At 47.5% G+C, this 26,724-nt stretch overlaps 1 protein-coding gene across 13 annotated transcripts in view; it reads right to left on the reverse strand.

The window, feature by feature from the left end:
* Window positions 1-26,724, reverse strand: part of PLXNB1 (plexin B1) — a 252,065-nt gene that overhangs the window by 117,858 nt on the left and 107,483 nt on the right. For 11 of the 13 annotated variants that reach the window (XM_030568223.1, XM_030568224.1, XM_030568226.1 and 8 more), the window contains one exon: window positions 20,278-21,421. The exons of 1 other annotated variant lie outside the window; for it this stretch is intronic. In XM_030568223.1, coding sequence (XP_030424083.1) covers window positions 20,278-21,420 — 1,143 coding nt within the window. In that variant the 5' untranslated portion in view covers window position 21,421. Of the gene's footprint in view, window positions 1-20,277; window positions 21,422-24,431; window positions 24,497-26,724 lie in introns of all 13 variants that reach the window. One more of the 13 variants, XM_030568217.1, reaches the window with a different exon arrangement.

Genomic DNA, 26,724 nt, shown 5'->3' on the forward strand with positions numbered 1-26,724 from the left:
CGACTGGAGCTTGACCGCGACCGTCTGGAGGTCGACCGTTGCCGCGAGTGCGACCGGTGCCGCTGAGGGGAGCGGTGCCGGGACTGCGAGCGGCGTCGGGATCTGGAGCGCCCAAGACGTCGGGACCTAGATGGCGAAGGACTGTCTCTGGGCGGCGCCGACATCATGGGCTTGCCCCTGGACACGACCCGCACCGGAGGTACCGGGGGTGGCAGCCGAGTGGGCTCCGTCAGGGCAATAAGGTCCCGAGCCGAGGCGAAGGTCTCCGGTGTTGATGGGACCACTATCTCAACCCCAGATCTCATGGGGGAGCTCGGCGGCACCGGACTCAACGGACCCGCCGGGCCCGGAGTCAACGGTGCTGACGGTGCCGGCGGTGCCGCGGCCGATGTCGAGGCCGGGCGCTCAAGCCGGGTCTGCCTGGCCGGAGTAGCAGACTTCGACGGCCTAGGCTGTGATTCCGGTGCCGGAGAAGGTCGGTGCCGAGGAGTCTTCTCGGTGCCGGAGCGATCCGGTGCCGGTGCCGAGACCACGGTCCGCGAAGTCGACGGGTCAAGTGTCGCCTCCATTAGGAGAGTTCGGAGTCTCTGATCTCTCTCCTTTTTTGTCCTCGGCTTGAAAGCCTTACAGATGCGGCACTTGTCAGACCTGTGCGATTCCCCGAGGCACTTCAGGCACGCTTCGTGGGGATCGCTGGTGGGCATGGGCTTCTTGCAGGCCGCACACTGCTTGAAGCCCGGCGAAACAGGCATGAGCCTGGCGCCGGGTGCCGGGAAGGGCTAAGCCCCCGGCCAAGAACTATTTAACAACTATTGACTAAACTACTTACTTAACAACACTAATTAACAACTATATAGAACTAGAGATAAGCGATTGAAAACTAGGAGAGCTAGGGACGTGGAGGACAGCTATGCCGCGCTCCACAGTTCCAACGACCGACACGGCGGTAAGAAGGAACTGAGGAGCGGGCGGGCCGGCAGGGGTATATATAGAGCGCCATGGCGGCGCCACTCTAGGGGGCGACCTGCCGGCCCACTGGAGTTGCTAGGGTAAAAAAGTTTCCGACGAACGTGCACACGCGGCGCGCACACCTAACTGGAATGGATGTGAGCAATCACTCGAAGAAGAACTTTGTGTTAGGAAATTATCATCTATAATATTTAGACATTCTGAGGGTGTTTCAGTAATGGCAGCATGAGACCTCTAGTATATGTCACTCAGACTGAAGCCCCCCACAATCATGCAGATTTTTCCCTGTTATACGTAAGTGTTTAAGAAGCAATCCTGTTCCCTAATGTGATTTCATGCTCTGTAGCTGACACACCCTAGTACCCGATCCTGTGGTTTATCTGTTAAGACAGAGATCCATAAGCATTCAAGATCTTTTCTTCCAAGTTATCAGTGACTCAGAAACAAGTATTTCCATTTTTGGCATGGAGTGCCACTCCCTCTCTCCTTTTGCCCACTTGATCATTCCTAACTAGATAATAACATTTTAACATTCCAGTCAGGCAAATCACCCTACTAGGCATCAGATCTGGATCAAATTTATGTTAATAAAAGAGCAACTCCCATTCTTGTTTGTTATTCAAGCTCCTAGCATTGGTGTATAGACAATTAAAGAATTTAATTACAACAATCCTGTAATATGTTTAACCATTAACTTATTGATAGGTGCTTTCAATCATAACTCCTTTGTAACTTAGGGGTTTTTTTTAGGGGTGGGCGGTTGGATTTTCATTAGTTTTTTTTACCCTATGATGTTTCGTATATGGACACTAAACAAGAAACCCCAAAAGAATACTCCCATACAGTATTTTAAGGCTGCAGAGAAGGCTCCCAGGTCCTGGGTCCTCCAGGAAGTAGCCAACCCCCAAAACAAGAGCACCTGACTCAGGGCTTCCCACTCAGCCCCCAGCCCCAATCAAGTACCGTGCAGAGGGGGTTGGCATAGTCAGCACAGCCCTGGGATCCCAGCTGTTTGAACTCAGCTCAGTGCTCTGGTCTGTGCTGCACTGCACTGCACTGCACACTGCCCCAGTCCCAGCCCTGCCCTTTCCCCTCCCCTTCCCGAGCCTCAGGCTGCCAGGCAAAGGGCAGGTGGGTTCAAGCCCAGTTTCCTGCTGCTGCTCCCACACACCTGGGTCCTAGTGCAACCGCCAGGGACCAGGGTGGGGCTAAGGAATGTTTGGATTTCTGTTGAGGCAACACCCAGAGGCCTCATGCTGGGACAAGGCTCAAAGCTGCCTCCCTGGAGAAGGTGTGGGAGACTCCCAGCTGAGCAGAGCCAAACCCCTTCGGCTCCACTCCTAAACACACAAGAGACAATGGACTGGGGCCTGCTGGGCTAACACAGGCTTATGTGCCAGGAGCTCCACTCTCACCCTCTCTGGGCCAGGGGAGTCACTGCCTCTTCCTTTTAACTATTTTATTCCCAGCTGGGGTTGTGGTGGAAAGACTTAGGGTGAGCCCATTACAGGGATGGCACAGTTACCTCATAACCAAGAGTTACAAGCCCAGGAAATCCAAAGGGAAGGTTACACTTCAATCCAAAGTGTGAGGTAAGCAAGGAGGTTCCAAACTTTGTTCCCTGAGACCCACCTGTGCAGCTGCAATAGGTACTGCTGCCCACTATCAACACTCCTTGAGGAAAAAGTATTAATTTTAATTATTGCATCAACGTTTACAGTTTGATAGTGCCTCCTCCCACCTCACCCACCAGGCAGGCAAGCTATCCTCCCCTTAGACTGATCAAATGGGAAATTAGGCAAGGAGCTGCAAGCACGCAACCTGGCCTCCCCAGGCTGCTACACATCCATCAGAGGGAGGGGCCTCATGGGGCGTGCGTGGCATCTCACCTCAGCAGGGACCAGGGCCAGCAAGAGGGTGAAGAGGCCATGCAGGTGCCACTGCCAGCCCCCGCCAACACCCTCCACCTCAGCAGACCGCTGAGTACCTTGAGCACATCACCTGGCAGCCCAGTCACAGTCTCCCACCCACTACCCTGGTGCACCTCACAGGCATCCCCTGCCCAGGAAGGAAAGGTTTGGGGGTTGCCAGTGCTGGGGTCCAGGCCTGGGCTCGGGCCAGGCCCAGCCATTACCTGTGATGATCCTGATCACAGCACTGTCCAGGCGGAAACAGAGCAGCACCACTGAGCCCCAGTCCCAGGGGGGCCACAGGGCTGATACTCCGGAGGCCCTGACAGCCACAGATCTCAGGCTGTCGCAGCTCAGAGTGGGAACAGCCGTGAACCCTCCAGCCTCCTCTAGCTGCCCTGGGAGCCGCTGACTCTTGGGACTGGTCCCTTCTCCTTGCCATCCACCCACCGGCTCCACTATGTCCTCTGCTGCCCGCTTGGAGTGCTGGGCTCCTCTGGCCCGGAGGGGCCATCCCCAGCCACCACTCCACCAGCGAAGGGGATTGGTGGCCAGCTCCCAGCCTGGGACTCCTCCTCCTCATCCACTTCCCAGTCAGACATGGCAGTGCTAGGTGCCCTGCAGGTGGGAGGGGGCCTGCCAGATTGGGGGGGGCATGACTCAAGCTTTTCAGGGAGCGATTGAACCTTTAAATTGTGCCCTCCACTATCAACTTATACAGTTTCGGGGAGCAACAGCCTCTATGTCCCTCTCAAATGCCTCACTTGTTGCACCAGCAGACCACGCAGAACTGTGTTGCAGCCCATTTTGGGGCCACAGTCCACAGTTTGGGAACCCCTGAGGTAAGCAATGCCCAGCTATGGGCCCCAAGCCCTCACTCCACCCTGCAGAGATTCCAGGCAATAGTCAGAGGGCTAGGGCTACTTTTGTGCTCTTAGATTTGACTAAACTGATGTTTCTAGATATGTTTGATTGTTTTCCTCTTCTCCCTTATTGGCATCACTGCAGGGGACAGAGTGAAGAATATTTGAGTGCCCTGTGCACTATTCACCTTACCTTGTTTATGTTTCTTTTAGGCGTAACTGAATTAACTGAATTTCCTAGGTTTAGAGAGACAAGGTGGGAGACAGAATATCTTTTATTGAACCCACTTCTTGTGGTGAGAGAGACAAGCTTTCAAGTGACACAGAATTCTTCCTCAGGTCTGGGAAATGTGTCACAGTTAAATACAAGTTGGAACAGTACTTAACATCTATTACAAGGGACCATTCAGGGTGAAGTGGCCCTTTAACACTCTCCCAGTTATGCGGGGACCACAGGAGGGAAAGCAGCAGGGGCAGTTGTTAATGGGTTATAGATTGTTGTAATAAGCCATAAAGTCTTCAGAACATGTACGGTAGCTGTGGGTGGGATATTCTGTATTTTTCACACAGACCAAGGGGTTGGGAATCCCTGCTTTAAGTGCACAATGTACCTCCATCTTAAATACAGAGTCACAACCGCTGCCTCCATAAGTAAATCACTCTTTGACTCTTGCTAAATACTTGGCCTCAATGATATTGTGCAGCAGTGAGTTCCACAATCCAATTATGCCTGGTATGAAAGACTCTTAGGCTCTGACTCCATGGTGCTCCATGGCTAGAGCACCACTGGAAAAAAAAATAGTGGGTGCTCAGCACCCACCAGCCACAGCTGATTAGGGTGTCGCCAATCATCTCATCTGGGGAGTGACTTGAGGTAGGGCAGAGAGCAATGAGAGGGTGGGGTCCTGGGGGAAAGGGCGGAGTGAGGGCAGGGCCTGGGGGCAAAGCAGGGGTGGAGCACCCCTGGGGAAAAGTAAAAACCAGTGCCTATGGAAAAACTATTTCCTTTTATCTGTTTTAATTTCACACACTTCAATCTTATTGAATATTCCCTTTTCTTGTATATAAGAACAGAGAGAGTAGATCTCCCAATTTACCTTCTCTCTAGGATTACCATTTTGTTTATTTTAGTATACCCTCCTTTTTTCCTCTACACAAACTCAAACTTTTCTAAGCATTTTCCATGTCCCTAATCATTCTTATCACCCTTCTCTGAATTCCTCTAATTCTGCAATATCCTTTGTTCGACTGGGTGAACTAGACTGCACACAGTATTCCATCTGAGAATAACCCTTTGCTTTATATGACGGCATTATGATATTCTTCATATTATTCTCCATCCCATTCCTTATGCATCCCAAGTACATTTTTTTAACTGCAGCTACACACGGAGCAGAAGTCTTCATGGACGACACCTAGGTCCTTTTTCCAAGTCAATATCTTTAATTTAGAACCCTGTGACATGTAGGAGTAACTCAACATTTTCTCTCCAATGTGCATTACTGTGCATTTACCAACACTAAACTTTATTTGCCATCATCATGTTGCCCATTCACTTAACTTGATCAGGACCCTCTGAAGGGCTCAACAATCTTCTCCAGATTTAACTAATGTTAATAATTTTGTGGCATCTACAGATTTTGCCACCACATAGCACACCCTTTCCAGGTTATTAAGAGATATGAGAAAAAAGACCAGACCTAGTACTGAACCTTAAAGTAACCCCTGTTACCCTTCTGCCATTATTAAAATTCACCATTTATTTTTACTCTTTATCTTTTACCTAGTTTTTGATCAAGGACAATACTTTGTTACTCATCTCTGACTACTTAACTTCTTTAGTGGCCTCTAAAGAGGACCCTTGTGAAAGGCCTTTTGAAAGTCTAAATCAATTCTGTGAAATACTTCTCCTTTACCCACTACTTTATTGACACATTCAAAGAATTATAATATATAACCAAGACATGATTTTCCATTGCAAAACCCATGTTGATTAGACCCTATCATATCATGATCTTCCAGCTGTGGTATTATCTTATTTTTAATTACTGTTTCAAACATTTACCATGTTTAGATGCAAAGCTTATTGGTCTGTAATTCCCCAAATCACATCTAGAGCTTTTTAAAAGAGTGGGTACAGTATTTGTTATCATCTAATCCCAAAATGTAGTACTCGTTTTTAATCAGAGATCGCATATTTCTGCTAGCAGCTCAGCTCCTTCATTGTCAAACTGCTTCTGAACTCTTCTGTGTATACCATCTAGGCCTGGCGACTTATTGCTTTTTTATTTATCCGGTTACCCAATTATTAGGCAGTTTTTAAAACTGCAGCCAGTAATCTTTTCACCATATATAATGTTAGGCATTTAAGTCTGTATAGCTGGGATGTCATGCTCCTAGCCACAAAATGTGTTCATACTGTCCATATGGCAGACTGAGATTGTACCACATCTAAATTTCCATTTAAAAAAAGTTTCAAGCCTTTATAGTTGTGAAGAGCCTTTTGAATGGGACCCTGCTGCTGTACTATCTTATACATCCTAAACCAACAGCTCTATAAAATGTGTGGACTACTCCATTTATCTCAATTGAGTGTTGACAATGAACCCTAATGATGACCAACTTTTACCAAAAGCTTAAAATAGGTGAACAGCAAAAAGGAAGAAACAGCTGTGCCCAGAAGTACCTAGCATCATCATTCTCTCTGTGTGATGGTGAATGCAACAGCAACTTTTCTAACAAAGTCTGGTTACTTTATAAGGAGATGATCTTTGCACAAACTTCCCATCAGTATCAGTGCACTTCCGGGGCCATGCGTGGGATTAACTATGTAACCCAATCAATGTAACACAATGAATATTTGTCCCTCTCCACAGAATGGGACCGAGGCTCTTCTTTTATTCATTGACAACAATTCTGATAGTTTTATAGCCATAACCATTTATACTGAGAAAAGATTTCAGTGAGTAGAAATGTAGCAGAGAATACCTCAAGCCAGAGATCTCACAAGCTGTGTGATCCCAGTCCTCTCTCCCCCCGCCTCTCCCTTGCAATGCAATCAGGTTAGAGTACTGAGCCCACACCACATATCATGTACTTCATTGTCCCGTCCCTGGTTCTGTGCAGCATTCACAAGAGCTATGTAGAACTTAGAAGTCCTGCAGCAGCCTCATTCATGCTTTTAATTAATGGTGACCAATAGCCTCTGCATAAGTAAGGTTGCTACCAACATTTAATTATAAGGCTTATTTTCTATACTCTCACCCTAAATCTAATTAAAAAGCCTGTATGTTTTCAGAATGTACCAACAAACTTTCAGGGTGAAGTTGCTTTTCCTGAAAACTTTAGAGAGAGCAGAGTAAATGCTTTTCGAGTTGAAGGGACTGCAGAGTGGAAAAAATCAATGATTTAAAAAAAAATCAAAAAATCAATTTTTTATTTAAATCGGATATTTTTGATAGGTTTTTTCCTCAAAAAAATTTTATCTAAAGATGGTTTTAAGTAATATACATTATAGCTCAAAGATATCACATCATGGAATAGGGATTATAAATTCTAATTCTATAGTATGAGACAATATATTCACGTAATGTTTAAGAAAAGTTAAGAACATAAGAATGGCCATACTGGGTCAGACCAAAGGTCCATTCAGACCAGCATCCTGTCTGCTGACAGTGGCCAATGCCAGGTGCCCCAGAGGGACTGAACCTAACAGGTAATCCTGCCATCCATCTCCACCCTCTGACAAACAGAGGCTAGGGACACCATTCCTCACTCATCCTGGCTAACAGCCATTAATGGACTTAACCTCCATGAAAGAGAAAAGACGGTTACTCACCTTTGTAACTGTTGTTCTTCGAGATGTGTTGCTCATATCCATTCCAATTAGGTGTGCGCGTGCCGCGTGCACGTTCGTGGGAGAATTTTACCCTAGCAACACTCGGTGGGCTGGCTGGGCGCCCCCTGGAGTGGCGCCACTATGACGCCGGATATATACCCTTGCCGGCCCAACCGCCCCTCAGTTCCTTCTTGCCAGCTACTCCGACAGTGGGGAAGGAGGGCGAGTGTGGAACGGGATATGAGCAACACATCTCGAAGAACAACAGTTACAAAGGTGAGTAACCGTCTTTTCTTCTTCGAGTGCTTGCTCATATCCATTCCAATTAGGTGATTCCCAAGCTTTACCTAGGCGGTGGGGTCGGAGCGAGACTTTGCGGAATGTAAGACCGCTGAGCTGAAGGCAGCATCATCTCTGGACTGCTGGACCAATGCGCAGTGTGACGCAAAGATGTGGATGGAAGACCAGGTAGCAGCACGACATATTTCCTGGATGGGGACATGGGCCAGGAAGGCTGCATATGAGGCTTGCGCTCAAGTAGAATGGGCGGTGAGATGGCTAGCCGGAACGTGAGCCAAGTCATAGCATGTTCGGATGCATGATGTCACCCAAGATGAAATCCTTTGGGAAGAGACCGGCATGCCTTTCATCCGTTCCGCCAGAGCCACAAAGAGCTCGGGTGACCTCCAGAAGGGTTTGGTCCTCTCGATATAAAAGGCGAGAGCCCTACGGACATCTAAGGTATGCAGTTGTCGTTCCGGGGGCGATGAATGGGGCTTTGGGAAGAAAACCGGAAGGAAGATGTCTTGGTTAAGGTGGAAGGAAGACACCACTTTAGGTAGGAATGCTGGGTGTGGTCACAGCTGTACCTTGTCTTTGTGGAATACCGTATATGGGGGATCCACAGTCAAAGCATGAAGCTCTGACACTCGTCTTGCCGAGGTGATAGCGACAAGGAAGGCTGTCTTCCAGGAGAGGTACAGCAGTGAGCAGGTGGTTAAGGGCTCGAATGGGGAACCCATGAGTTTGGATAGCACCAGGCTGAGATCCCAGGTAGGAGTCGGGCACCTGACTTGAGGGTACAACCGATCCAATCCCTTAAGAAACCTGGAAACAATGGGGTGAGAAAACATTGATGTTCTGCTTTCCCCTTGATGGAAGGCTGAAACAGCTGCCAGATGCACCTTTATAGAGGATACCACCAGGCCCTGCTCCTTGAGGGACCACAGGTACTCCAAGAGAGTGGGAATAGAAACCTGTCCTGGGATCAAGTTATTCTGGGTGCACCAGAGAAAGAAATGCTTCCACTTAGCAAGATATGTCGTCCTCGTGGAAGGTTTCCTACTGCCCAAGAGCACCTGTTGTACGGAAGCGGAACAGCGTAGTTCTGACTGGCTCAGCCATGGAGCAGCCAAGCTGTCAGATGAAGGGATTGCAGGTCCGGATGGTGAAGCCTGCCGAAGTCCTGTGTTATGAGGTCCGGCCAGAGTGGCAAGGGGATCGGGTCTGCCACTGAGAGGTCGAACAATAGGGTGTACCAATGCTGCCTCGGCCAAGCTGGAGTAATGAGGATCAAGTGGGCTCTGTCCCTCCGGAGCTTGAGCAGGACTCTGTGGACGAGTGGGAACGGTAGGAAAGCATAAAGTAGGTGTCTGTTCCACCAGATCAGGAATGCGTCTGATAGGGAGCCCGGGGAGCGTCCTTGGAAGGAGCAGAACTCCTGGCATTTCCTGTTCTCTCGAGAGGCGAAGAGGTCTAAGTGGGGAAAACCCCACCTCCAGAAAACAGAATGGATGATGTCCGGGCGCATCGACCACTCGTGAGACAGGAAGGACCTGCTGAGATGATCTGCCAGAGTGTTCTGAACTCCTGGGAGAAAGGACGCCACCAGATCGATGGAATGGGCTATACAAAATTCCCAGAGGTGGATGGTTTCTTGACCGAGGAGGGGGGATCGTGCTCCGCCCTGCCTGTTTATGTAAAACATGGCCGTTGTGTTGTCTGTAAACACTGACACACAACTGCCCTGTAGATGGTCCTGGAAGACCTGACATGCTAAGTGGACTGCTCTCAGTTTCCTCACGTTGATATGTAGGGACATCTCTTGGGTCGACCATGGGCCTTGGGTGTGACGACTCCCGAGATGGGCACCCCAACCCAGAGATGACGCGTCTGTGGTTAGGGCTACCGAGGGTTGTGGTGGGTGGAATGGCATTCCTCCGCAAACCAGAGAAGGGTCTAGCCACCAAGTCAGGGAGTCAAGAACTTTCCCGAGGATAGCGAGCACCAAATCTAGACTGTCCCTGCATGGGCGGTATACTGAAGCCAGCCAGGTTTGGAAGGGACGGAGATGCAGTCTCGCGTGCTTGGTCGCGAAGGTGCAGGAGGCCATGTGACCTACTAGGCTGAGGCAAGATCGGACTGATGTCGGAAATTATTGCAGACTGAGAATTAATGAAGTCATTGTTTGAAAACGAGGCTGGGGGAGGCAGGCTCTGGCCAACGTGGAGTCCAGGACAGCGCCGATGAAGTCTATTCTCTGCGTGGGCGTGAGAGTAGACTTTTCTGTGTTGATCATGAGACCTAGGCTCCCGAAGAGGTCTCTGACAATGCACACATGCTGTGATACTTGTAACCGAGACATCCCTCGAATAAGCCAATCGTCGAGATACAGGAAGACGTGAACTCGACGACGCCTGAGGGCAGCGGCTACTACAGCCATGCATTTAGTGAAGACCCTTGGGGCTGTAGAAAGGCCAAAGGGAAGGACCATGAACTGAAAATGGTGACAGTTTACCACAAAACGGAGATATTGCCTGTGTGGTGGATAAATGGCGATATGGAAATACGCGTTCTTCATGTCGAGGGTGGCAAACCAGTCTCCTGGATCCAGGGATGGGATGATGGTCCCCAGGGATACCATGCGGAACTTCAACTTTATCAGGAATTTGTTGAGTTCTCGCAAGTCTAGGATTGGTCTTAGAGCTCCCTTTGTCTTGGGGATTAAAAAGTAACGGGAATAGAACCCCTTGCCTCTCATGTCTTTTGGCACCTCCTCTATGGCTCCCAACTGTAGGAGCGCCTGGACCTCCTGCCAGAGGAATTGCTCGTGAGAGGGGTCCTTGAAGAGGGACGGGCAGGGAGGGTGGGAGGGAGGGGTTGAAATAAACTGTAGGTGGTATCCCGATTCCACTGTGCAAAGGACCCAGCGATCGGAGGTTAGTTGGGACCAGGCAGGGAGGAAATGGGAGAGGCGGTTGAAAAAGGCGGGAGAAGGGTCCGGAAGGATGACTGGTGGGCCGTCCTTGGGCATCCCATCAAAAGTTTTGTTTAGGTCCTGTCGGTGGTTTAGGGGGCCCTTGGCTTTGGGACCCCTGCCGCGCCATCTGGTGTTATCCTGACGCTGTCTCGTCTGGTTGTATGGGCGGTATGGGTGGGCCCGGAAGGACCTTCGCTGGGTCACTGGGGTGTGCATGCCCAGCGTGCGCATGATGACCCGATTGTCTTTAAGGCTTTGAAGCCTGGGGTCAGTTTTATCAGAGAAGAGGCCCTGTCCCTTGAAGGGTAAATCTGCTGCAATTCAGGAGGGAGAGTGGAAGCCTGGAGCCAGGAGATATGCCTCATTGCCACTCCGGTCGCCAGAGTTCTCGCTGCCGAGTCCACGGCATCCAGAGAGGCCTGCAGAGAGGTTCTTGCCACCTTTTTACCCTCTTTGAGCAGGGCCGTAAACTCGGAATGGGACTCCTGGGGAAGAAGCTCTGTGAACTTCCCCACTGATACCCAGGTGTTAAAACTGTATGGACTTAGGAGGGCTTGCTGATTCGCCACCCTAAGCTGGAGGCCCCCAGCCGATTATATTTTGCAGCCTAGGAGGTCCTCCTTCGCCTTAGGGGCTGATGCTTGTTGGCCATGACACTCCCGTTCGTTCACCGATTGGACAACCAGAGAGCAGGGAGGTGGATGGGTGTAGAGGTATTTGTATCCCTTTGAGGGGAACATATACTTCCTCTCCACTCCCCTAGCTGTAGATGGAATCGAAGCTGGTGACTGCCAAATGGTGTCCACATTGGCTTGAATAGTGCGGATGAACGAGAGAGCCACTCTAGTAGGTGCACCAGCTGATAGGATGTCCACTACTGGGTCCTCTACCTCAGTGACCTCCTCGATTTGCAAATTCATGTTCTGGGACACCCGCCTCAAGAGGTCTTGATGGGCCCTAAGATCAATAGGCGGAGGCCCTGAGGAGGATGTGCTTGCTACTGCCTCGTCAGGCAAGGAAGAGGAGGATAGGCCCGGGACTAAAGGGTCCTGAGGTGGGTCTTGAACCGGAGGAGCATCAGCTGGATCAGGAGGAACCTCTGAGTCCATGGAAGGAACTGGAGCTTCCTCCGTGCCCACAGGGGGAGGGTGGCTCACCGTCGCTTCCGGAGCCTGGTGTTCTGAGTGGGCCGAGCGGGGAGCCAGTGATGGGGCATCTTGGGCCTGATGGTAAGCCCATGGTGTCCAAAACGACCAGTGATGAGGCCCTTGTTCATGGCTTTGTCCCTCTGGAAATTGGCTGGGGACATCAGAGTCACTCTCGTGATGGTAAGATGCACTAGCGGTCTGAGATGATATTGATGTGTCTCTCGAAGGCCACGGAGGTGCCGATGGACCTTGTGAAGGCGGCACTGTTCTGGAAGCTCGATCCCTGTGTGGTACCGGAAAGCGGTACTGGGGGCTGTGGCGGTACCGCGAGACCGGGACCTTCTACCACGGCGGTGCCGGGAGGTCGACCGGGATCTCGAGCCCCGATGTCTGGAGCGACTGCGGGATACCCGGTACCGAGATCAGTGCCGAGAACTGGAGCAGTATCAGGAGTACCTGTCTGGTGAGCGTGAAGTGGAGCGGCGCTGCGAGTGTGACCGGTACCGCGAATTCGAGCGGTGCCGGGACTGCGAGCGGCGCCGGGAGTGGGAGCGGCGAGATCGAGAGCACCTGCGAGACCGTGATCTGGAACGACGTCTCTCGAGAGGGACGGAGGATGGAGGCCTTATCATGGTCGGCTTGCCGATGGATTGAATAACCCGTACTGGCGGTGCCTGGGGTTGACGCATCGACTCCGTCATCGAGATGAGCTCCCTTGCTGTCAAGAAGGTCTCCGGTGTAGAAGGGAGAACAAGCTCAACCCCAGTTGTAGGTGGGGAGCTGTCACGCACCGGACTCGACAGCCCTTGTGGGACCGGAATCAACGGTGCCGTTTCAGGAGGAGCAGCTACCGGTTGTGCCGCCGCGGGCGACAGTGTCGTAGCAGATGACGGTGCCTGGTGAACCGTCTTTGACAACTGCTCCTTCTGGGAGGATGAAGTTGTAGCAGCATGCCGTTTCCCGGTCGGGGAAAGGGAGCGGTGCTGGGGAGTCGGTGCCGGTACAGGTCAGTGCCGAGAGTCCTTCTAGGTACCGGGACACTCCGGTGCCGAAGGCGCGCTCCATACCGAGGCGCTGGGTGCTGCTGCAGGGTTAAGTGCCGACTCCATAAGGAGCTGCTTCAAACGAAAGTCCCGGTCCTTTTTCGTCCTAGGTTTAAAGGACTTACAAATGCGGCACTCGTCCACAAGATGGGATTCTCCTAGACACTTCAGGCAGGAGTCGTGGAGATCCCCTATTGGCATCGGCTTTTGACATGCCGAGCATGGTTTGAATACTGGTGCCTTGGGCATGGGCTCGCACCGGGGCGGAGGAAAGGGGCTAATCCCTGATCCCCCTTTCAACTATATACACTAACTACAAAATTAGGCACTAATACTAAGTATAACTACAAAAAACACGAACTACATACACAGTGATGAGAACTACGAGTAAACTAGGGATGTGGAGATCAGCAAAGGAGCGCTCCACAGTTCCAACGACCTACACGGGCAGTAAGAAGGAACTGAGGGGCGGTTGGGCTGGCAGGGGTATATATCCGACGCCATAGCGGTGCCACTCCAGGGGGCGCCCAGCTGGTCCACTGAGTGTTGCTAGGGTAAAATTCTCCGACGAACGTGCACACAGCACGCGCACACCTAATTGGAATGGATATGAGCAAGCACTCGAAGAAGAACTAGATAAATTCATGGAGGTTAAGTCCATTAATGACTATTAGCCAGAATGGGTAAGGAATGGTGTCCCTAGCCTCTGTTTGTCAGAGGGAGGAGACGGATGGCAGGATTACCTGTTAAGTTCATGGTGATCGGGGGAGGTCCCAGATCACTGAAAAAAGGTTAATGTAGTGCCCATCTTTAAAAAAGGAAAGTAAGAGGATCTGGGGAATTACAGGCCAGTCAGCCTCACCTCAGTTCCTGGAAAAATCATGGAGCAAGTCCTCAAGAAATCAATTTTCAAGCACTTAGAGGAAAGGAAAGTGATCAGGAACAGTCAGCATGGATTCACCAAGGGCAAGTCATGCCTGACTAACCTAATTGCCTTCTATGATGAGATAACTAGCTCTGTGGATGAGGGAAAAGCAGTGGACATGTTATCCCTTGAATTTAGCAAAGCTTTCAGTACAGTCTCTCACAGTATTCTTGCTAACAAGATAAAGAAGTATGGGCTGGATGAATGGACTATAAGGTGGACAGAAAGCTGGCTAGATCGTCGGGCTCAACGGGTAGCGATCAACGGCTCCATGTCTAGTTGGCAGCCGGTATCAAGCGGAGTGCCCCAAGGGTTGACCCTGGGGCCGGTTTTGTTCAATATCTTCATTAATCATCTGGAGGATGGCATGGATTGCATCCTCAGCAAGATTGCAGATGACACTAAACCGGGAGGAGTGGTAGATACGCTGAAGGGTAGGGATAGGATACAGAGGGACCTAGACAAATTCCCCTTAATTCGGCATTGGTGAGGCCTCATCTGGAGTTCTGTATCCAGTTTCGGGCCCCACACTACAAGAAGGATGTGGAAAAATTGGAAAGAGTCCAGCGGAGGGCAACAAAAATGACTAGGGGGCTGGAGCACATGTCTTATGAGGAGAGGCTGAGGGAACTGGGCCTATTTAGTCTGCAGAAGAGAAGAATGAGGGGAGATTTGATAGCTGGAGGATCCAAAGAGGATGGATCTAGACTGTACTCAGTGATACTAGATGACAGAACACGGAGTAATGGTCTCAAGTTGCAGTGGGGGAGGTTTAGGTTGGCTACTAGGAAAAACTTATTCACTAGGAGGATGGTAAAGCACTGGAATGGATTACCTAGGGAGGTGGTGGAATCTCCTTCCTTAGGAATTTTTAAGGTCAGGCTTGACAAAGCCCTCGCTGGGATGATTTAGTTGGAGATGGGTCCTGCTTTGAGCAGGTGGTTGGACTAGATCAGTGGTTCTCAAACTAGGGCCGCCGCTTGTGTAGGGAAAACCCCTGGCAGGCCGAGCCGGTTTGTTGACCTGCTGCATCTGGAGGTTCAGTTGATCATGGCTCACACTGGCTGCGGTTACGCGCTCTAGGCCAATGGGGCCTGCAGAAAGCGGCGTGGGCCAAGGGACGTGCTGGCCGCCCTTCCTGCAGCCCCCATTGGCCTGGAGCGGTGAACCGAGGCCAGTGGGAGCAGCGATTGCCCAAACCTGCGGACGTGGCAGGTTAACAAACCGGCCCGGCCCACCAGGAGCTTTCACTGAACAAGTGGCAGCCCTAGTTTGATAACCACTGGACTAGATGACCTCCTGAGGTCCCTTCCAACCCTGATATTCTATGAATAAGAACCATTCAAGAAATATATGTTTGCCCATGATGTTTTAAAGCAAGTCACACAAGTGAATTGGAGGAAGTCAATTAAACATTTGGATTCAGAGACTGTTGAAGTGATAATCTCACTTTTAACACTAGTAGCTTCTTCTGCCGGCGTAGAAAGAATATTTTCTTCCTTTGGACTAATTCATTCCAAATTGAGAAGTTGTTTGGGACCTGAAAAAGCAGGAAAGCTTAGTTTTTCTTTTCCAGATTATGAACAAACAGGAAAATGAAGGTGAAGATGACCGCGTTAGCTGCAGAAGCCAATATTTTAAGTTTCACATATTGACCTGGCTGATGTAGTTGATTTATTTATTTTTAATATTTCATTTAATTATTTTAGATAAAAACAATTTTAACAAAAACAAACCTGATTTTAAAAAACTTGAATGTTTACCTAAATCCTAAAATTCATATGCTTGTTTTGTTAAAATATTATATGTTTGCTGTTGAAGAAAAAAATCCAGAATACATAACGTTGTTTTACTTAAATAAAACAATTTAAATGTCTGTCTGGTGATGTTCTTCTCCTAACTCAGCATGGCAAGAAAATCCTCCAAATATTAATGATTAACCTATTGAATTGGAGATATTTATGAAGTCATTGGGAAGTGAACTATCTGCTTCAATTACCTTTGGTAAAATGAAATAACCGAACAGTCATTCATTTTCTTATATAACTGTAAAACTAGTCTGAAAAGTTTTCAAAATAGATCACTTAAAAAATGTATAGTGTGTACCTTCTAAAATGAAACCCACATTATCTCTGAGCTGTGAAGAATATGTATTAAAGTTATAACAACCAACAAGAATGCACTTTTATGTAAAAATCCATGATTAAATTTAATCTTCCTGATTTAAATCAAATCCACCCTGACGGGCTGTATTGAAATGGTTGTGAAATGTCTAATATTTCTATCCTCATATATTTAAAATGGGGTCTGATGCTAACCTGGGAAAAGGTTTACAACATAAACCTTGTGCAGAAACTAGTTTACAAGGAGACACAATGTACACATTTAATTAGCATTATTCCTAAATAATGCATGAGCTGCCGCCATTGAAGTTGAAGGAGTTAAAACTCCCTCTAAATAAAATGTTCATTGACAGCCGCTTCCACTCACACACTGAATGAAGTAGGCTGGAGCTGGCACAGAAGCTTACATGCTGTTAGATATAATTTTAATGACAACCGTGTCCACACATTGAATGGTGGAGGATGAAGTCTGCTGAGAAATTCACATGCCATTGGATAAATCTGTTAATAAGATCCCATGTCTTATGTGGCAGATAAGACCTGAACTATAGAGCAGGGACCTTAGAATACTAGACCCCTTGATATCCCTCTCCTATCCAGTTCAATCAGGACAGTATTATGTGCTATTTGTTTTGGAAGAAGGATTTTCAAAACTGCCTGTGAGAGTTGGTTATCTAACTCCCTCAAGCACTTTGGAAATCCCCACTCTTTGATTTCATTCATTCTGTGCAGCACCACAACTTCAGCATGCAGTTTGTACTGAAAATGCATAAAAACATGAAGATCTGGGGTTCAACCCCCGTGGATGACCATGGTGTGTGCATGCCTCTGACCATCTGTATGTCAGTTTGTTAGGTAGAATAGGAAGAGGAGGGTAGCTGTGGAGTAGAGGGGAAGGTGACTTCAGGAATCATGGGGGAGAGCCAGGTAAATAGCTGATGATCTTATAATCATAAAACTGGAAGGAACCCGAGAGGTCATCTAGTCCAGTCCATTGCACTCGTGGCAGGACTGATTCTCTACACCAGGGGTCAGCAACCAGGGGTCAGCAACCTTTCAGAAGTGCTGTGCTGAGTCTTCATTTATTCACTCTAATTTAAGGTTTCGCGTGCCAATAATACATTTTAACGTTTTTAGAAGATCTCTTTCTATAAGTCTATAAGATATAACTAAACTATTGTTGTATGTAAAGTAAATAAGGTTTTTTAAATGTTTAGGAAACTTCATTTAAAATTAAATTAAAATGCAGAGCCCTGCCCTGGACCGGTGGCCAGAAGCCAGGCAGTGTGAGTGCCACTGAAAATCAGCTCACGTGCGGCCTTCAGCTCACATGCCATAGGTTGCCTACCCCTGATCTAGACCATTCCTGACAGGTGTTTGTCTAACTCGCTCTTAAAAATCTCCAATGATGGAGATTCCACAACCTCCCTAGGCAATTTTTCCAGTGCTTAACCACTCTGACAGGAAGTTTTTCCTAATGTCCAACCTAAACCCCACTTGCTGCAATTTTAGCCCATTGCTTCTTGTTCTATCCTCAGAGTTAAGAAAAACAATTTTTCTTCCTCTTCCTTGTAACAACCTTTTACGTACTTGAAAACTGTTATGTCCCCTCCCAGTCGTCTCTTTTCCAGACAAAACAAACCCAATTTTTCCAGTCTTCCCTCACAGATCATGTTTTCTAGACATTTAATCATTTTTGCTGCTCTTCTCTGGACTCTGTCCAATTTGTTCACATCTTTCCTGAAATGTGGCACCCAGAACTAGACATAATACTCCAGTTGAGGCCTAATCAGAGTCGACTAGAGCAAAAGAATTACTTCTCATGTCTTGTTTACAACACTCTTGCTTATACATCCCAGAATGATGACTTTTTTTAAAGTGTTACTGTTGACTCATATTTAGCTTTTGATCCACTATGACCCCCAGATCCCTTTCCACAGTACTCCTTCCTACACAGTCAGTTCCCATTTTGTATGTGTGCACTTGATTGTTCCTTCCTAAATTGAGTACTCTGAGTTTCATCCTATTTACTTCAAACCATTTATCCAGTTTGTCCAGATCATTTTGAATTTTAATCCTATCCTCCAAAGCACTTGTAACCCCTCCCAGCCTGGCATCATCCATAAACTTTATAAGTGTACTCTCTATGTCATTATCTAAATCACTGATGAAGATATTGAACAGAACCAGACCCATATCTGATCCCTGCGAGATCCCACTCATTATGCCTTTCCGGCATGACTCTGAACCACTAACAACGATTCTCTGGGAATGGTTTTCCAACCAGTTTTGCACCCACCTTATAGTAGCTGCATGTAGGTTGCATTTCTCTAGTTTGTTTATGAGAAGGTCACATGGGACAGTATAAAAGCTTTTTTAAAATCAAGATATACCATGTCTACTGCTTCCCCCTATCCACAAGGCTTGTTACTCTATCAAAGAATCTCTACATGAAGTCTACAGGGTTCCCTGCTTCTCAGCTCACAAATATTCTTCCTCATTTCAGACCCCCTCTGCTCTGAGCCTCTCCCTTCACTCCTAGGCTCTCCTGCCAGCCTTCTAAACTCTGCTACAAATATAGCAGAAATAGTACACTCTCAAAAGTGCTTTTGGACCACATAAACATTATTCCTGAGACCTAAAGCCTGCAGTACCTCTTGCATGCTTTGTAAAACAACACTTAGAAGATGACTGCATACTATGTACTATTCTTTAAAGGAAGTCACTAGATTAACACCCTACTCTACTGAAAACTGGCATGGGGATTTCAGTAACCACAAGTGGCCAAGGCCTCAGATTTTAGTCCTCAGATTTAAAAAGAAGTAATCTCCAGCGCCATGCTGGAGCACTGAATCCAGTAGTGTCTCAGCAGGGAGACCCAACACCACTTCCTGCACTATTTAGGTTTTCCTTAGCAGTTCCCCTTCCAAGAACAGAGCAGGTCAACTCCTATTTAGTTTCTAAGTGCTGATGACATCACAGTACAAACAAATACAGTTAGTATACCTATTTGAATCAGCAAAGAATCCTGTGGCACCTTATAGACTAACAGATGTTTTGGAGCATGAGCTTTCGTGGGTGAACACCCACTTCGTCGGATGCACCCACAAAAGCTCATGCTCCAAAACGTCTGTTAGTCTATAAGGTGCCACAGGATTCTTTGCTGCTTTTACATATCCAGACTAACACGGCTACCCCTCTGATACTATTTGAATCAGGGTTTTCAAGCTATTTCATATTATCAACTCATATTCCATTTTCCTGCAGCGAATATGTCCCATCCTTCTGTTGTCATAGAAATGTAAGTGATGCCCGTAAAGAGGATTATGCACTTTCCAAAAGAAAGAGGAGCTAGGTTGTGGGGATAACTATTCTTCAAACACAAAATCTTCCAGGACTAGTGATTTATGGGGAAAGAAAGAATTGCTGCCAAAGAGACTTGCTTTTGTTTAAATCATCTCTTTGCTCCTGTTCTCTTTAACATGATACCGCTATAATGTATATTGTGTTCTTCACATCCGTCTGGGATCCAAGGGGGCAGGCACTTAACTACACCCCAACCTATGGAACAGATTCAGCAAAATCATTAAAAACTACAATTCAACACACTGCAACTAGAGGTTTCAAGAATCAATGTTTCCACAGGTTGAATCCAATCCTGGAAGCTGGCCCCTTTGTATGCATCCCACATGGCAGGATGTGACCCATTTCTTTCAGTTCTCTCTGCTGGTAAACCTGCTGAGGGAGTGAAAGAACAGAGGCATCAACAAGCGATGGTAGAAAGATAGGAGAGGTTGAGTTTGAAAGGAAAGTATCAGTTGTTCCCACATCATATTCTAACAGTAGCATGGGAACTATACACTGTTCTTTCAGAGTCCTTTAAGATACTAGCTCCTACAGACCCACAGCTGGGGATGGCACTCAGCCCATAACGTATTTAATTATAAATCCCTGGAAAATGGAGTTTACACTGGAATTGCAAGATAGCGCCGCATGGCATTAGAGAGCCACTACAGACCCACTACCACCACCCACACATGCAAACACATCCGAGCTGATTCTCCTTTACAGGAAGGCACCTTTACACCATTCTGCCACTGTAAAGAAGCCTTGAAAAGGGTGCAAAGTCAGTTACACTGTCAGAGCGATGTAAGACAGACACAGTGTAAACAATAATCAGACTCAGGACAGCCACTTACCGCTGGCAGCTGGACACAGTTGGAACTGACATCGTATTCAATATATGCCACTTCTAACCCATTCTCTGATTTCCCATCCTTCGTATAACAAACATCCCTGGTCTGAGTGGTCAGTTGGTCCACTTCCTCCATTGAATAGACACAGAGTGCAGATTCCTCGCTCAGTTTGCCAGACGAAGCCTGCCAGGCAGAAAAGGTAGTGAACAGCACTTCTCCTTGGGTGCTGAATCTCCCTCTTCTCAGATCACTGCCTGGTTGGGTGACATAAGCAGCCTGCAGTAGGCTGTATGTTTTCTCTTTGCTCCTACAGAGTAGTGGTAATTCCACATAGGAGTAATAGTGAGAGTCATCCAGACAGATTCGTGAGATGTAGGTCTTGTACTCTCGCGACTGGGACTTCAGATCCCGGCGATAAAACAGGAAGTAAACGCTGGAGCGGTGGGTAAAGGATTTGATGAAATGGTGGTTATACTCGGAGAGCCGACCCACAGCCAACTTAGCTGTTTCTTCATAGGAGAAGATGGAGTGAGAGTCTGCCTCTTGCATGTCCCCTCCATGGGCCCTGAGATTTCGGGTGGTAACAGGAGGGATACCCCCTCCAACCCCTCTGCTGGTATACCCTCGTCCCACAAACAGCAGGGGCACATCATCTTTTGAGTGGCCTACTAGTCCCACAGTAGTGATATTTGGGTCATTTGCAGCCACATACTGTGTGTCTCCAGGGCTCTCTGGTCGGAAGAGAACGTGGTCAATGGATCTGAGGCTTCTTTTTTCACAAATCCCCTGGTGCACACTGCCACACACAATGAGCTCCTCCTGCACAGAGTTCACCAGTAACAGCTTGTTGTAATTGTCAGTGTTGTGTGCTTGGGGACATTCCAACTTTGAGACAGGGGGGAGACAATCTTTGCTGTCCAAAACGGGCCCAGTTTGAACTGCGCTCTCCATCATCAGGTCTGATGTCAATTGGAAAAGAAAGTTGGTGGCCCCCAGATAAAGGGTCCCAGACTCAGAGTCTATAGTCAGGTGAAGGAATTTTGTGCTGTTGTGTGAAAAGGTGACATACTGCAGTCCCCTTGGAATCACTGCCCCCAGGAAACAGAGAGCAGGAAGAAGGAAAGTTCCCAGAGACATGGTAAACATTCTGCAAGAGAGAGAAAGCTGTTACCCTTTGGAGCTAGGAGCGAAGGTTTACACAAATCAGTCCTTCAACATTGTACTTTTATTATGAGAAGAGGTGGATGAAGAGAACAGTGGCTAAATCTAGAGACCAAATAACCAGAGATATAACAACAAATGAAAAATTATTAAAGAATATCAAAAGCAGGAAGCCCATGGAAGCATCAATGGCTTTGTTTGTGCAGCAGGGTGTTAAGGTGACAAGCACAGAGTAACATAAGATTGCTGAGAGGCTAGAATACTACAGATTTTCCTGGGACACTTTTACCAGATGACTTCATTTGTTGGTGGAGATTCCCATTATTAAGATTTTCATTGTAGGCCCAGAACTTGGACTGGTTATCCTAGAAACAGGGAATCAATATTCATGTTTCCTCAAGAGAAATCTGGCCAAAGCATAGATCCTCTGACCCAACAATGCCACCTCTGGCAGAAGATCCTATTTATACTGGAAAAACTAGCACGTCACGGAGTTGGTTCAAACTCAGAAACCCCGCAAATAGCTAAAACACAGTATGTCCTTGCAATACAAACAGAAGTGAGCCTTGTTTAACCATGGTCCTGGACTGTACTACAGACATAGGCTTTAGCAGGGATGTGTATTGTGAGTTCTCCAGGACAGGGGCCATACATTTAGAGAGAACCTAGTACATTATGGATATTACTCAAGAGCAATAAATCATGATGATAATACACCATGGTTCAGAAAAAAAAAACAGCTCATTTCTGCATACACCATAGAACTGAAATATATTTTAAACTTTTTTGTACAGTATAGGTGGGTTTCAGTTTATAGAATCAAACTGTTCTGCATTTGAATCATGCAAAACAGTCAAGGTTCAGAGAAATAGTATTGTTTTTTGCATCCTACTTCCTCCCTCTCTTCTCACACCTCCAATCCCAGCTTCAAGTTCTCTTCCTCAGTTTTTTGACTCCATATAGTAGCATTTCAGATCAATGTTACTGGAAAGTCTCACAAGGATAGTTCCTGTTCTGGATTTTTTACTCAGACTCATACAAAACAGACTCTGATAAGCTCCCAAGAACCAGCATTGTTCCTATTACACATACTCCAGTTTCAAAAACATACATTTCCTCCAGCTCCATTCATATCCTATTAAAGAACAGCTGCAGCAATCAATATTGAGCCTCAGCACTAGCCCAATAAAGGGAACAAAATAAGCCAGGTTTCTCCCTTATTGACCAATTCACAGACTAACACTATTCTGCATCCATTGCTATGGTAACTATCCATCTAAGTGTGAAAGGTCATAGTTGGCTCAGCTGTACCAGTAGAACCCCAGAGAGAAGCTTCAAAGATCAGCAGCACTCATTTCTCTGAGGCCCTTTGGAATATCCCTACTAGGATCACTCCTCCCATCCCTGATGCATCTTATTCTAATAATATTTAATGGTCATGGCAAATGTTATCAAAATGTAAAACTGAGACAGATCCCTCCAGTCTGTCTGAGGGCACCGGACAGTCCGCCCAGGCCAGATCATCACACTGTATTTGAGTCTGATTCTCTCTGCCCCTCTCTCGTTGCATCCTTTGGAAACAAAGGCTCCTACCTCCTTTTCAGAAAGATAGCTACTTTATTCAGCCCTGAATATGATCACAGGCCTTCTGGAGAGACTGAACTGGACAGTAACTCAAAGCTCATTTCTCAAGAGCAGGGGTGAGGAACCTTTTTTCTATCAGGTGCCACTGACCCACAGAAAAAAAAATCAGTCACGGGCCACATACAGCCCTGCAAGGGGTGGGGGGAATGGAGGCTTGGGGCTTCCCCCTGCAGCAGGAGAAGGTTTGGGGTACAGGAGGGGGCTCCGGCCTGGGGCCAAGGGGTTTGGAGTGTAGGAGTGGGCTCAGGGCTGGGGTCTGGGAGGGACTTAGGGTGCATGAGGGCGTTCCGACCTGGGGCAGGGGATTTGGGGTGCAAGCTCTGGCTGGGCGGCACTTACCTCAGGCGGCTCCTGGTCAGCAGCGCAGTGGGCTAAGATAGGCTCCCTGCCTGCCCGGGCTCCGGGCTGCTCCAAGAAATGGACGGCATATCAGGCCCCTAGGCCCCATATGGACTATAGAGTGGATAAAAAACCAGCTAGACTGTCAGGATCAACAGGTAGTGATCAACGGCTCAATGTCCAGTTGGCAGCTGGTATCAAGTGGAGTGCCCCAGGGGTCGGTCCTGGGGTCAGTTTTGTTCAACATCTTTGTTAATGATGTGGACGACGGGATAGATTGCACCCTCAGCAAGTTCGCAGATGACACTAAGCTGGGGGGAAGGTAGGTACGCTGGAGGGTAGGGATAGGGTCCAGAGTGACCTAGAGAAATTGGAGGATTGGGCCAAAAGAAATCTGATGAGGTTCAGCAAGGACAAGTGCAGAGTCCTGCACTTAGGATGGAAGAATTCCAGGCACCGCTACAGGCTGGGGACCGACTGGCTAAGCAGCAGTTCTGCAGAAAAGAACCTGGGGATTAGAGTGGATGAGCAGCTGGATATGAGTCAGCAGTGTGCCCTGTTGCCAAGAAGGCTAACGGCTGCATCAGTAGGAGAACTGCCAGCAAATTGAGGGAAAATTGTTCCTCTCTATTCGGCACTGGTGAAGCCACATCTGGAGTATTGTGTCCAGTTTTGGGTCCCCCACTACAGAAAGGATGTGGACAAATTGGAGAGAGTCCAGCCGAGGGCAACAAAAGTGATCAGGGGGCTGGGGCACATGACTTACGAGGAGAAGCTGAGGGAACTGGGCTTGTTTAGTCTGCAGAAGAGAAGAGTGATGGGGGATTTGATAGCTGCTTTCAACTACCTGAAGGGAGCTTCCAGCCGACAGCGTGAAGACTTGCTGCGGGCTGGATGAAATGAAGCAGCAGGCCGAATCCGGCATGTGGGCCATAGATTCCCCACCCCTGTCTTAGTGTATTAAATTCTCTAAAAGACAAAACATCACATTATAATTCATTTATATCGCTAACCTTGCGAGTCTCTGAGTAACAGCAGCTCTCTCCTTATTTCCTGCACAGACTTATCCAGGCAGCATCTAAGCCAGTGTGGAAAAACAGAGCTGTTATTTTGGGACACATTGCAGGCCCTCATTTGTTCTCTGCAGGCACTTCCACCCAATCTTGAAAGGTAATTTTAAAGAAAGTCAGTCGGTCTTAAAGAGCAACAGCCAGAAATGGGCAGATAGGAGATTACTATGAAAAAGGGCAAGATCGAGCCTCCTTCAGAGGAACAGTTCATCTCTTCAGAATCCATAGGCTAGTCACTCTCTGGAAAGGCCACAGCTCTTTCTTCATGGAAAGTTATCACTTCTCATCACCTGTTGGAAACAACCAGCAAGCTCCACATTCTATCCTGGCACCTCTTGGAAAGCATTGAATTGCTTTCCAAAACCCCAGCTTTCATTAAAAACAAACAAACCCTTCAACTGTTATAGTTGCAAAGAAAATCTCACAACTGTGAGCCAAATGGGTAATTGATGCAGAGTCTGGAGCAATAGCTCTGAGAGGCAGGGGTACTGGAACAATTTGTATATTGGGGGTGCTGAGAGCCATTGAAACAAACTGTAAACCCTGTATATGATGGAAACCACTTCAAGGCAGTGGGGCAGAAGCACCCCCTGCACCCCTAGTTCCAGCACCTAGGCTGAGAGGTGTGAACTGTCCCTTCATTTCATCAGTGTGTAAACTCAGCTGCCTAGTCAAGCTTATTAATGATTTCATTCCTCATGCAAAAAACTGCTGCCAGTAGCATCTCATTTTGGTGCCACACAGGGTGGTGCATGCTGGATGCCACCAGATTCTTCTCCCCCAACAGAGTAGCCAAGCCCACGTAGCTTAGCAAAAGCTCTGGGTATACTGAAGCCTCACTGAAGCCATGAGTATATTGAAGCTCAGGTGCCCATTTACCCTCAGAAAGCACACGTCATCGTATTTTGACTGTTCTTACAATCTACCATGAGCAGTGTCTCATTTTGACAACTCACATGGGCGGAGCTCAATTTGTGGGTAGAACTTGGAAGAATATTGACACTTTTCCCTCCCCACCTCCAATCTGACTCCGTTTAATCTTTGTGCTGAGCTCAAAATGATGCTGTTTGTCAAGGATCGTTACAGCAAGAAACAAGTCTGCAATGCTGTGAGGGAAGATCACCACTTGATGAACGGTGAGATTCAACTGAGATGTATCTACTTTAGATAGTAAACTCCTTGGCACAGGGACTGTTTCCCCTCTGGGTTTGATATAGCACCCAGCACACCAACAGAGTACAGATAATAATAGTAATTGTAACAACTGGAAAAGCCAGGTTCTAATTTTGGCTATGCCACTGACTTGGCAAATCATATAACCTTTCTGCTATTACCCTTGTAAAATGGAGATATTACTGCCCTGCCACAAAGAGATGGTCTGTGATACTCTGTGGGTGTACGGTGTTACAGGTACTATCCACTATTGCACGACTTTATGAAGCTCTGAAAACACTCCATGTGCTTGTTGTAGGTAAGTAGACAGCATTGCCAGGACACACACAGACACGAAGTACTGGCACGCTGCCCTCAATGCACACATACACTGATTCACATCACACCAGCATTGGTTACATTTAGGTTACACACACACAGAGGGGCTTTTATTCTCAGTGGATAATGGATATTTAGAATTCGCTGCTCCCAACACTTCTGACAGAAACTGCTTCGGTAGGAATCTCAAACACTGGACTCACCTCAGGTTCTCCCTCTAGTATATGGGGAAGGAGTGGATTGAAGGATTTTATTGAAGTGTCTGTCACGGAGAAACATTTATATCTGTTGATAGGAATTTCTTAAAGTCAATAAGCAAGTTCAAGCAGCAAAGAATCCTGTGGCACCTTATAGACTAACAGACGTTTTGGAGCATGAGCTTTCGTGGGTGAATACCCACTTCATCAGATGCATGTCTGATGAAGTGGGTAAGCAAGTTGTTACGGAACTTTTACATAATGTCAATGTCATAATATCAGACTCCTAAAGCAGCCAAAGCAGGGGAGGAAATTATGACATTTATACATCAACGTTAAGAAAATTAAGTCAAAATCAACTAAGAGCCTTTGTGGCACCTTACAGACTAACATTTATTTGGGCATAAGCTTTTGGGGGCTAAAACCCACTTCATCGGGTTTTAGCCCACAAAAGCTTATGCCCAGATAAATGTGTTTAAGTCTCTAAGGTGCCACAAGGACTCCTTGTTGTTTTTGCTGGTACAGACTAACACAGATACCACTCTGAA

This window comes from Gopherus evgoodei, chromosome 7 (genome assembly GCF_007399415.2).
Source record: "Gopherus evgoodei ecotype Sinaloan lineage chromosome 7, rGopEvg1_v1.p, whole genome shotgun sequence".
NCBI classification, from domain to species: domain Eukaryota; kingdom Metazoa; phylum Chordata; order Testudines; family Testudinidae; genus Gopherus; species Gopherus evgoodei.